Below are 11,325 nucleotides of genomic sequence, written 5' to 3' on the forward strand. Positions count from 1 at the left end.
CATATGAATATTCATAGCTTTTAGCAAGCGCAAGCGAGCTACATTGCGAGCCCAACTGATAATCTTAAATGGATTGGTAGTATAATTCTTAGCACACTGGAGATTGTTCAGCAAGTGCCCAGGTAGCTGGACAGCTGATTCATGATGCAGAGCGACATCAACAGTGTAGGTTCAATTCCCGTACCTTGTTGCCATCCCTCCATGGGCATAGAAATTCATAAAAATGAGCTAGAGAGAGAAATCGATTAGGTAAGAGAAAGCTGGTATGGGGAGCGGTGCTGAGAATTGGTAGAACCAAAAAAATAGAAGACGCCCTCTTTGAGAAAGTAAACTGGAGGAAGAGAGATAAGCAAGGACAAGGAGGAAGTACTCCCTTTAATTTAGCCATTTCCTCATGATCAGGAAAGTGATCAAAATGTATAGAATTTTTCATGTTTCTCCCTATGCTACTGGCTAGTACACATTCTCCTTTCAATTGGGACTGAGTCAGTTTGTCTAGGTCTGAGATTTCTCTGTCTACAATAAATACTGTTGAATCAAAAAACTAAAAAAAATCTAGCACAGCAAACTACACAAAAACCAAGCTAAACGCTCCCTTCCTCAACAATTTATGCCTCAACTGCAGCTGTCCAAATGTAACTTACTGAATCTCGGCAAACAAGCAAATCCGGCAGTGGGAGTAGGTCTAGTAGTGTAATTATACATCCAACTTCCAAGACATGCTGACTCCACTTGTTGTGATATTGGACGGCACGTGGCATAGTGGTCAGCACTGCGGCCTCACAGCGCCAGGAACCTGGGTTCAATTTCTGGCTCAGGTCACTGTCTGTGCGGAGTTTGCATGTTCTCCCCGTGTCTGCGTGGGTTTCCTCCGGATGCTCCGATTTCCTCCCACAGTCCAAAAGATATGCTGGTTAGGTGGATTGGCCATGCTAAATTTTCCCTCAGTGTACCCGAACAGGCGCCGGAGTGTGGCGACTAGGGAATTTTCACAGTAAATGTAAATCTACTTGTGACTAATAAACAAACTTTGCTTTGAATATTATTTGTATAGAGTTTGACCAACTTTCACCATTACTTTTTCCCCATGCATTTCCCATTACATTTACAAACCAAGCACTTATAAAAATTAAAATCTATGAACAGTGAATTCTGGCAATTCTAAAATCTTATTTTCAGGAACCCTTATTATAAAGAAATCATAGAAACCCTACAGTACAGAAAGAGGCCATTCGGCCCATCGAGTCTGCACCGACCACAATCCCACCCAGGCCCTACCCCCATATCCCTACATATTTTACTCACTAATCCCTCTAATCTACGCATCCCAGGACACTAAGGGGCAATTTTAGCATGGCCAATCAACCTAACCCGCACATCTTTGGACTGTGGGAGGAAACCGGAGCACCTGGAGGAAACCCACGCAGCCACGAGGAGAATGTGCAAACTCCACACAGACAGTGACCCAAGTCGGGAATCGAACCCAGATCCCTGGAGCTGTGAAGCAGCAGTGCTAACCACTGTGCTACCGTGCCGCCTAAAATTATGTTTAGGGTCACCTTATTCAAGTTCCAAAGGTCTATCTTACGGACAGAAAACAAGTCAACATTTGTTTTATTGTACATGCTCTGTCAAAACTTACTTTAGAAACACAGCAAAGGGAAAAAGTTGACAGAGAAAGCAACAAAGTGGTTCGATAGAACTATACAACCTTTGTGTCATATTTGACCCCCAAGTTGCTCTTCCAAGCTTATATCTGCTCCATCACAAAGATCCCCTATTTCCACCTCTTGTTACATTGTTCAGGTCTGCCCCTGCCTTAGTTTATCTCTGTTGAAGCCCTCATTTATGTTTTTGATACCTCTAGACTTGACTATTCCAATGGATCACTGGCCAGCATTCCATATTGTATCTTCCACAAGTCTGAGCTCATCGAAAACTCTGCTATTCATATCCTAACTTGCACAAAGTTCCATTCACCAATACCACTGTGCTCACTAATCTACAATGACTCCCAGTTAAGTAGAGTTATTGTTAAAATTTTCATCCGCGTTTTCAAATCTCTCAACTCTCTCATCCTTCCTAGCTATGTAATCTTCATCAGCCATATAATCCTCAAAGATCATCATGTCTCTCCAATTTTGCCCTCTTGAGCATCCCCGTTTTATCATTCCACCATTGGCATCAAGCCTTCAATTGCCAAAGCCCTAATCTCTGAAATTTCCTCTTTAAACCTTTCCAAACTTCTACTTGCGTTGCCTCCTTTAAGATGTTCCTTTAAACCTAACAGTAACATAGCTTTAGGCTTTCTCCAATATGTCCTTCTGTGACTTAATGTCAAATTGTGTTTTATTATACTCCTGTGAAGCACCATTGAAAAAGGTGCTATACAAGTACAAGTTGTTGTTTTGAAGCAATCCCAACAGCGCGTCAGTGTCATATGTCACCACATGCTCCAAAACAACTTTGTTTCTTGTTGCTGACATAATTCACGATCAAATACATTGCAGCATTATATGAGGTCAAAATACTTGGCCTACCCACGGGTGTTCATCGAAATATACAAAATAGGAGCAGAAGGCCATTGGGCCTTTCAAGCCTGCTCCACCATTCATTGTGATCATGACTGATCATCCAAATCAATAACCTGATGCCACCACCACCCCCCCCCCCCCCCCCCCACCACCACCACCATCCTATGATCCCCTTCACCTCAAGTGCTGTATCTAACTGCTTCTTGAAAACAAAGAACAATACAGCACAGGAACAGGCCCTTCGGCCCTCCAAGCCCGCGCCGCTCCCCGGTCCAGGATTGAATCCTGAAACCAGGATCCCCGCCCAATTTTCCAGCCTATCTACATACCAATATCCTATCCACCGAGCTGTCCCTCACAGCTACGATGCTTTGTTCATTACAACCTATTAACTCACCCCCACCCCCCCATTCCAGACCATGTGATCTCCAGGGAGAGGCGAAAACCCAGAGTGAAAACCCCAGGGCCAATATGGGGAAAAAAAATCTGGGAAATTCCTCTCCGACCCCCTGAGGCGATCGAAACGAGTCCAGGAGATCACAATGGCCCTGATCGGAAAATGCTTCCCAACCCTAGTCATTTCCACTTCCACGAACACCATATGAATTCCCTGCCCCCGAGACAGGTTCCCAACTATCCGCAGTCTCGCTCTGTACTGGCACCAGCAAGATGATCATAGAATGAAGCCTTGAAACGAGACAATTAGCCCGCGCCGCTCCCTGGTCCAAACTAGACCACTCTTTTGTATCCCTCCATTCCCACTCCGTTCATATAGCTGTCTAGATAAGTCTTAAACGTTCCCAGTGTGTCCGCCTCCACCACCTTGCCCGGCAACACATTCCAGGCCCCCACGACCCTCTGTGTAAAATATGTCCTTCTTATATCTGTGTTAAACCTCCCCCCCTTCACCTTGAACCTATGACCCCTCGTGAACGTCACCACCGACCCGGGGAAAAGCTTCCCACCGTTCACCCTATCTATGCCTTTCATAATTTTATACACCTCTATTAAGTCTCCCCTCATCCTCCGTCTTTCCAAGGAGAACAACCCCAGTTTCCCCAATCTCTCCTCATAACCAAGCCCCTCCATACCAGGCAACATCCTGGTAAACCTCCTCTGTACTCTCTCCAAAGCCTCCACGTCCTTCTGGTAGTGTGGCGACCAGAACTGGACGCAGTATTCCAAATGCGGCCGAACCAACGTTCTATACATCTGCAACATCAGACCCCAACTCTTATACGCTATGCCCCGTCCTATAAAGGCAAGCATGCCATATGCCTTCTTCACCACCTTCTCCACCTGTGACGTCACCTTCAAAGATCTGTGGACTTGCACACCCAGGTCCCTCTGCGTCTCTACACCCTTTATGGTTCTTCCATTTATCGTGTAGCTCCTCCCTACATTATTCCCACCAAAATGCATCACTTCGCATTTATCAGGATTGAACTCCATCTGCCATTTCCTTGCCCAAATTTCCAGCCTATCTATATCCTTCTGTAGCCTCTGACAATGTTCCTCACTATCTGCAAGTCCTGCCAGTTTTGTGTCGTCCGCAAACTTACTGATCACCCCAGTTACTCCTTCTTCCAGATCATTTATATAAATCACAAACAGCAGAGGTCCCAATACAGAGCCCTGCGGAACACCACTAGTCACAGGCCTCCAGCCGGAAAAAGACCCTTCCACTACCACCCTCTGTCTTCTATGACCAAGCCAGTTCTCCACCCATCTAGCCACCTCCCCCTTTATCCCATGAGATCCAACCTTTTTCACTAGCCTACCATGAGGGACTTTGTCAAACGCTTTACTAAAGCGTTACTAAACACATTCAGTGTTTTGTCCTCAACTACTTCCTGTGGTAGCGAATTCCATAGGCTGACCACTTTCTGGGTGAAGAGATTTCTCCTCATCTCTGTCCTAAACAGTCTACCCTGTATCCTCAGACTGTGAGCCCTGGTTCTGGACATCCCACACATCAGGAACATCCTTGTTGCATCTATCTTGTCTAGTCCTGCTAGAATTTTATAGGTTTCTATGAAATTCCCTCCTCATTCTTCTGAACTCCAGCGAATACAATCCTAACCAACTCAATCTCTTCTCATACGTCAGTCCTGCCATGCCAAGAATCAGTCTGGTAAACCTTCTCTACACTCTCTCTAGAACAAGACCAAAACTGCACACACTATTCCAGGTGTGATGTCACCAAGGCCCTGTATAATTGAATCAAGATATCCTTGCTATATTCAAATCCACTTGCTATGCAGGCCAACATACCATTTGCCTTTTTTTAAAACTACCTGCTGCACCTGCATGCTTACTGTTGTAGGGAAATATCCCTTACCAGTGCAGAATAGAAGTTGAGTCGCAAATCAAGGTTCAAAGCGTGTCTTTATTGTACAATTACTGGGATCCCAGGGAGACCCCCGTAGCCAGCTCAGAAACAGTGGCTTGGCCACGTTGATCTCAATTAAATCACATCAGCTCTGGATCTTTATAGGGATCCAAATTCGCGCGGGAACATTTGATTATGCTTTTTTACACAATGTATAAAGTGGTCTGTCAGTTTCAAAAGTCCCTCGGAAGTTTCATCGATTAGCATTTGTATGGTGTGTGTTCGTGTTAATGGGATTACTTGGTCCTGCCCCGGTGTCTAAATGCGTTTCCCATTATCATCTCTATGTGTCCTCTTATTTGAATTGATCCTATTGTTCCGTGTCTGTGTTTCCTGCTTGTGAGATTGAGTGTTAATGTCATCCTGTCCTGTTGGGTGTCTGGAGTATTTCATTCTTAACCTTTTATCCTTATCTCTTAGTTTATCAGATTTTTATGTCTGCCTTGGCCGAATTGGTAATATTTCAGTGATAGCTTGGTTTTGATAACCCACTCTATGTCTCGTTTCATAGGGATCTTGATCGTCCTTGGCCAGTTTAAAATGCAGCTGCGCGCTGTTGCTAGGCAGATTAGGGATCTTCCGTAGTTTCTGAAATTCGTGAGTCTCTCAGCTGTGCAGGGGGGGACCCGATCGAATATCCATCCGGGGGTGCCCCTCTGCATTGTTGGCCCGTTATGAGTGGTGCCAATTAGTCCAATATGTAAATATGTTTGATGATACAAATATGGTTTTCTGGAAAATTTCCTCCTTCATTACCTTCAGTGACTGGTGTATGCGGACACCTAGGTCTCGTTGTATTCTCCTCTCTTAATTTATGGCTGTTCAGATATATACCTGCATCTGCCAATCATTTGTCCACTCATTCAACTTGTCCAAATCACTGAAGCATCTCTGCATCCTCCTCACAGCTCCCCCTCCCACCCAGCTTTGTGTCATCTGCGAATTTGGAGATATATTTAATTCCCTCATCTAAATCATTAATCATAGAATCACAGAACCATATAGCGCAGAAGAGGCCCTTCAGCCCATCGAGTCCACACCAACATATTAGAAACATCTGAACTTCCATCTAATTCCATCTGCCAGCACTTGGCCCTGAATGTTATGATGTGCCAAGTGTTCATTCAGATACATTTTAAAGAATGTGAGGCAACCCATCTCTACCACCCTCCCAAGCAGCACCATCACCACCCTCTGGGTAAAAAGGTTTTTCATCCCCCTAAACCTCCTGCCCCTCATCTTGAACCTATGTCCCCTCGTGACTGACCCATCAGCTATGGGGAATAGCTGCTCCTTATCCACTCTGTCCATGTCTCTCATAATCTTGTACATCTCAATCAGGTCACCCCTCAGTCTTCTCTGCTCCAACGAAAACAACCGAAGTTTACGCAACCTCTCTTCATTACTTCGACGTTCCATCCCAGGCAGCATCCTGATGAACCTCCTCTGCACCCCCTCCAGTGCAATCACATCCTTCCGGTAATGTGGCGACCAGAACTGCACATAGAATCCAGCTGTGGCCTCAAAGTTCTATATAACTCCAACATGACTTCCCTGCTTCTGTAGTCTATGCCTCGACTGATAAAGGCAAGTGTCCCAGATGTCTTTTTCACCACCCGAACATGCCCTTCTGCTTTCAGAGATCTGTGGACTAACACGCCAAGGTCCCTTTGTTCCACAGAATTTACTAGTGTCCGACCTATTAATATATATATATATATATATATAGTGATATATAGCGAGTAGCTGGGGTCCCAGCACTGATCCCTGTGGTATCCCACAAGCCACTGCTTGCTATTTGGAAAAAGACCCGTTTATTCATTCTCTTCACTTCCTATCTGCCAACCAGTTTTCTATTCATCTCAATGCACTACCCTCAATCCCATGTGCTTTAATCTTACACAATCTCTTATGTGGGACTTCGTTGAAAGCCTTCTGAAAGTCCTAATGAACCATAACCACTGACTCCCCCTCTACTCGTTACATCTTTGAAGAATCCCAGTACATTTGTCAAGCATGATTTTTCTTTCACAAATCCATGCTGACTCTGTCCAATCCTGCCACTGTTTTCCAGGTGTTTTGCTATAAAATCTTTGATAATAGATTCTCGAATTTTCCCCACTACTGACATCAGGCCTTACTGGCCTACAATTCCCTGTTTTCTCTGTACCTCCCTTTTTAAATATTATTTTTAAAATATTGATAGATATAATTTCTTAAAAGTAAAAATACCCAAGTGCATAACAATCTTGGACAGAAAGGGTTGTGGAATTTTACCAGTGATCTGGAATAACACGATCAGGGGAGCAGCCTGATACAGCCTAATATTTACTATACTTTCTCAGAGGACAGAAGACTGAGGAAATTTGGCGTGTCCGCTACGACTCTCACCAACTTTTAGAGATAGAGTCAAAGAGTCATAGAGGTTTACAGCATGGAAACAGGCCCTTCGACCCAACTTGTCGATGCCGCCCGTTATTTTTTTAAAACCCCTAAGCTAATCCCAATTGCCCGCATTTGGCCCATATCCCTCTATACCCATCGTACCCATGTAACTATCTAAATGCTTTTTAAAAGATAAAAGTGTACCCGCCTCTACTCCTACATCTGGCAGCTTGTTCCAGACACTCACCACCCTCTGTGTGAAAAAATTGCCCCTCTGGACACTTTTGTATTTCTCCCCTCTCACCTTAAACCAATGCCCTCTAGTTTTAGACTCCCCTACCTTTGGGAAAAGATATTGACTATCTACCTTGTCTATGCCCCTCATTATTTTATAGATCTCTATAAGGTCACCCCTCAGCCTCCTACGCTCCAGAGAAAAAAGTCCCAGTCTATTCAGCCTCTCCTTATAACTCCACAATAGCACCATAGAAGGCATTCTTTCTGGTTGTATCACAGTTCGGTATGGCTCCTGCTCTGTCCAAGACCACAAGAAATTATAAAGGGTTGTGAACGAAGCCCAGTCCATTACTCAAACCAGCCTCCCATCCATTGACACTGTCTACACTTCCTGCTAACTCGGAAAAGCAGCCAGCACAATTAAGGACCCCACGCACCCCAGAAATACTCTCTTCCACCTTCTTCCGTTGGGAAAAAGATACAAGAGTCTGAGGTCAGGTACCAACTGACTGAAGAACAGCTTCTTCCCTGCTGCCATCAGACTTGTGAATGGACCTACCTCGCATTAAGTTGATCTTGCTCTACACCCTGGCTATGAATGTAACACTACGTTCTGCACTCTCTTCTTTCCTTCTCTATGTACAGTATGCTTTGTCTGTATAGACTGCAAGAAACAATACTTTTCACTGTATACCAATACATGACAATAATAAATCAAATCAAAAAAAATTACAGCACAGATTATTCTCTCTGAAATGAAAGGTTAGAAATGTAAAGGGATTTGAGCAAATGAAAGGGGGTAGGATACATTTCTAACCTTTCCCAGTTCTGATGAAAGGGCAAAGGCATGAAACATTAACTCTATTGCTCTCTCCACAGATACTATCATACCTGTGGAGTAGTATTTCCTGCATTTTCTGTTTTTATTTCAGATTTCCAGCAACTGCAGTATTTCGTTTTTATGAAACAACCTTAGCTTATTCAGCCTCTTAAAATTGTTTGGTAATTTTTGAAACCTTAATTGTCATGGACAAATCAACATTTAACTCAAAATGTTCTTTCCGCTTTGTAAAAAATCCCACCATGGGGTGACTTGAAACTTTTGAGTTGAGAACATACCCAGGATCAGGATGGTTTCATCACTTCTAATCTCCTCCTTCAGCAAATGTTCGAAGCGGGAAAATGCCCCAAACCACTCAAAGGTCTCCTCGTGGCGATAGCGTTCATCCCAGTAATCCTGATCCTTATATCGCAAGTTACTACTTGGCAAATGATCCATTTTCTAAAGGAATCTTCAGATGGTTAAAAGTTTGTTCAGCTTCAATCCCTCACCCAAAACTTGGGCTCTAATGTCCCAATCCAAGTTGGATCAGGTCCCTTTCTCTTATTTTCCCAGCCGAGGTCGTGTCAATCCCCTTTTCTCGCACTTAACCCTGGCAGTACAGTGTCCCCACCAGACAATAAGGTTGTATCTGATGACTGTGTACTGTTGGTCTACCCAGGATGTATCTGGCCCTTTTCTCTCATGCACCAGAAGTCAATTTGCTGCTCTCACTCGTGTTATTTCTAGGTCAAGGGCCCCTTTCGTTCTGGTCAAGCTGTACTCTGATCTCCTGTAATCCTAGGTTGTTGCATCAAATCCTTTTAAAGGAAAATAACAGGTTACGCTTTGGTATTGCCACAGGTGCAGACACAGGTTGCTCTGTCTCGGCTGTTTGCCCTGGTTCAGTTGTCCTGATGTCCAAGCTCACACTCCAGTGGCTCTCAATGCGTGGCTCACTGGCTCACACTCCAGTGGCTCTCTATCCAGCGGGGCTCACACCCCAGTGGCTCTCAATCCAGCGGGGCTCACACCCCAGTGGCTCTCAATCCAGCGGGGCTCACACCCCAGTGGCTCTCAATCCAGTGGGGCTCACACCCCAGTGGCTCTCAATCCAGTGGGGCTCACACCCCAGTGGCTCTCAATCCAGTGGGGCTCCCACTCCAGTGGCTCTCCCTCTCCTCAGTCTGCAGCATGTGGATCCTCCCGGAGTTTGCAATGTCTGTGAATTGGAGCAGCTTCACTGAAGCGGCTCGAGCTGCGGCGGTTACCAAACTCTGACAGGCGGAAAGTTCAAACAGCTTTGGAACCTGGCGCCAGCCAATCCATTGCGCCCACCAGAGTCCCCCCCCCAAACAGTGTCCGCTGGAAATCCGCGGCGAAGAACAACAGTTCCCACCCCAGCCTGCAGCTCCAACCCATCCTAGTGAAAGTATGTTCCACATCCACACACAATATTTTGTTCTGTTATTTACCAGCAACACAACCAGGAGGGAAAACTGGTGACAATAGATTTCCGAGACCTGGATTTCTTAGACTTGTTTTCTAAAAAAAGCACAGTTTTTCAAAGTTTATTTATTAGTATCACAAGTTGGCTCACATTAACACTGCAATGAAGTTACTGTGAAAATCACCTAGTCGCCACACTCCGGCGCCTGTTCGGGTACACTGAGGGAGAATTTAGCTTGGCCAATGCACCTAACCAGCACGTCTTTCGGACTGTGGGAGGAAACCGGAGCACCCGGAGGAAACCCACGCAGACAAAGAACAAAGAACAGTGCAGCATAGGAACAGACCCTTCAGCCCTCCAAGCCTGTGCAGAAGGGGTAAACACAGGGAGAACATGCAGACTCCACACAGACAGTGACCCAAGCCGGGAATCGAGCAAGATTTTGGACAAAGGAATGATATTTAAGAATACCTCTTGATTTTCCTCTCCTATTGTAAAAATTAAAACACAGGAATAGCATTTGTTCATAAATGGTATTTTTTCTTCACTTGTGAGGTAGTGCTAATTCAATGCGCCATTCCCGTTCTGGTGATTGACCTGAAATGTTATCTCCATCACAACCCCCTCCCCCCCACCCGGCCTTCTCCTTTACATTTTAAATTATGGACTACTTGCAATAAACCCTATACATGTTAAAGATTGGATAAGGGGACTCAAACTAATATCCATTGCCTTAAAACCTAAAACTAATGTGTTTTTGGGATAATGATGTGGAGATGCCGGCATTGGACTGGAGTAAACACAGTAAGAAGTTTAACAACACCAGGTTAAAGTCCAACAGGTTTATTTGGTAGCAAAAGCCACACAAGCTTTCGAAGCTCTAAGCCCCTTCTTCAGGTGAGTGGGAATTCTGTTCACAAACAGAGTTTATAAAGACACAGACTCAATTTACATGAATAATGGTTGGAATGCGAATACTTACAACTAATCAAGTCTTTAAGAAACAAAACAATGGGAGTGGAGAGAGCATCAAGACAGGCTAAAAAGATGTGTATTGTCTCCAGACAAGACAGCCAGTGAAACTCTGCAGGTCCACGCAACTGTGGGCGTTACAAATAGTGTGACATGAACCCAATATCCCGGTTGAGGCCGTCCTTGTGTGTGCGGAACTTGGCTATCAGTTTCTGCTCAGCGACTCTGCGCTGTCGTGTGTCGCGAAGGCCGCCTTGGAGAACGCTTACCCGAATATCAGAGGCCGAATGCCCGTGACCGCTGAAGTGCTCCCCAACAGGAAGAGAACAGTCTTGCCTGGTGATTGTCGAGCGGTGTTCATTCATCCGTTGTCGCAGCGTCTGCATAGTTTCCCCAATGTACCATGCCTCGGGACATCCTTTCTTGCAGCGTATCAGGTAGACAATGTTGGCCGAGTTGCAAGAGTACGTACCGTGTACCTGGTGGATGGTGTTCTCACGTGAGATGATGGCATCTGTGTCGATGATCCGGCACG

The 11,325-nt window shown here is 45.1% G+C and overlaps 1 protein-coding gene across 2 annotated transcripts in view; it reads right to left on the minus strand.

The window, feature by feature from the left end:
• Positions 1-9,575, minus strand: part of ece2a (endothelin converting enzyme 2a) — a 268,538-nt gene extending 258,963 nt beyond the window's left edge. Inside the window, exon 1 of one of the 2 annotated variants that reach the window (XM_078202008.1) lies at positions 8,668-9,575. In XM_078202008.1, the coding sequence (XP_078058134.1) occupies positions 8,668-8,827 (160 nt within the window). In that variant the 5' untranslated portion in view covers positions 8,828-9,575. The remainder of the gene's footprint in view (positions 1-8,667) is intronic. The other variant, XM_078202016.1, reaches the window with a different exon arrangement.
• Between the last annotated feature and the right edge of the window lie 1,750 nt (positions 9,576-11,325).

The sequence above is a fragment of the Mustelus asterias genome, chromosome 3, assembly GCF_964213995.1.
Source record: "Mustelus asterias chromosome 3, sMusAst1.hap1.1, whole genome shotgun sequence".
NCBI classification, from domain to species: Eukaryota; Metazoa; Chordata; class Chondrichthyes; order Carcharhiniformes; family Triakidae; genus Mustelus; species Mustelus asterias.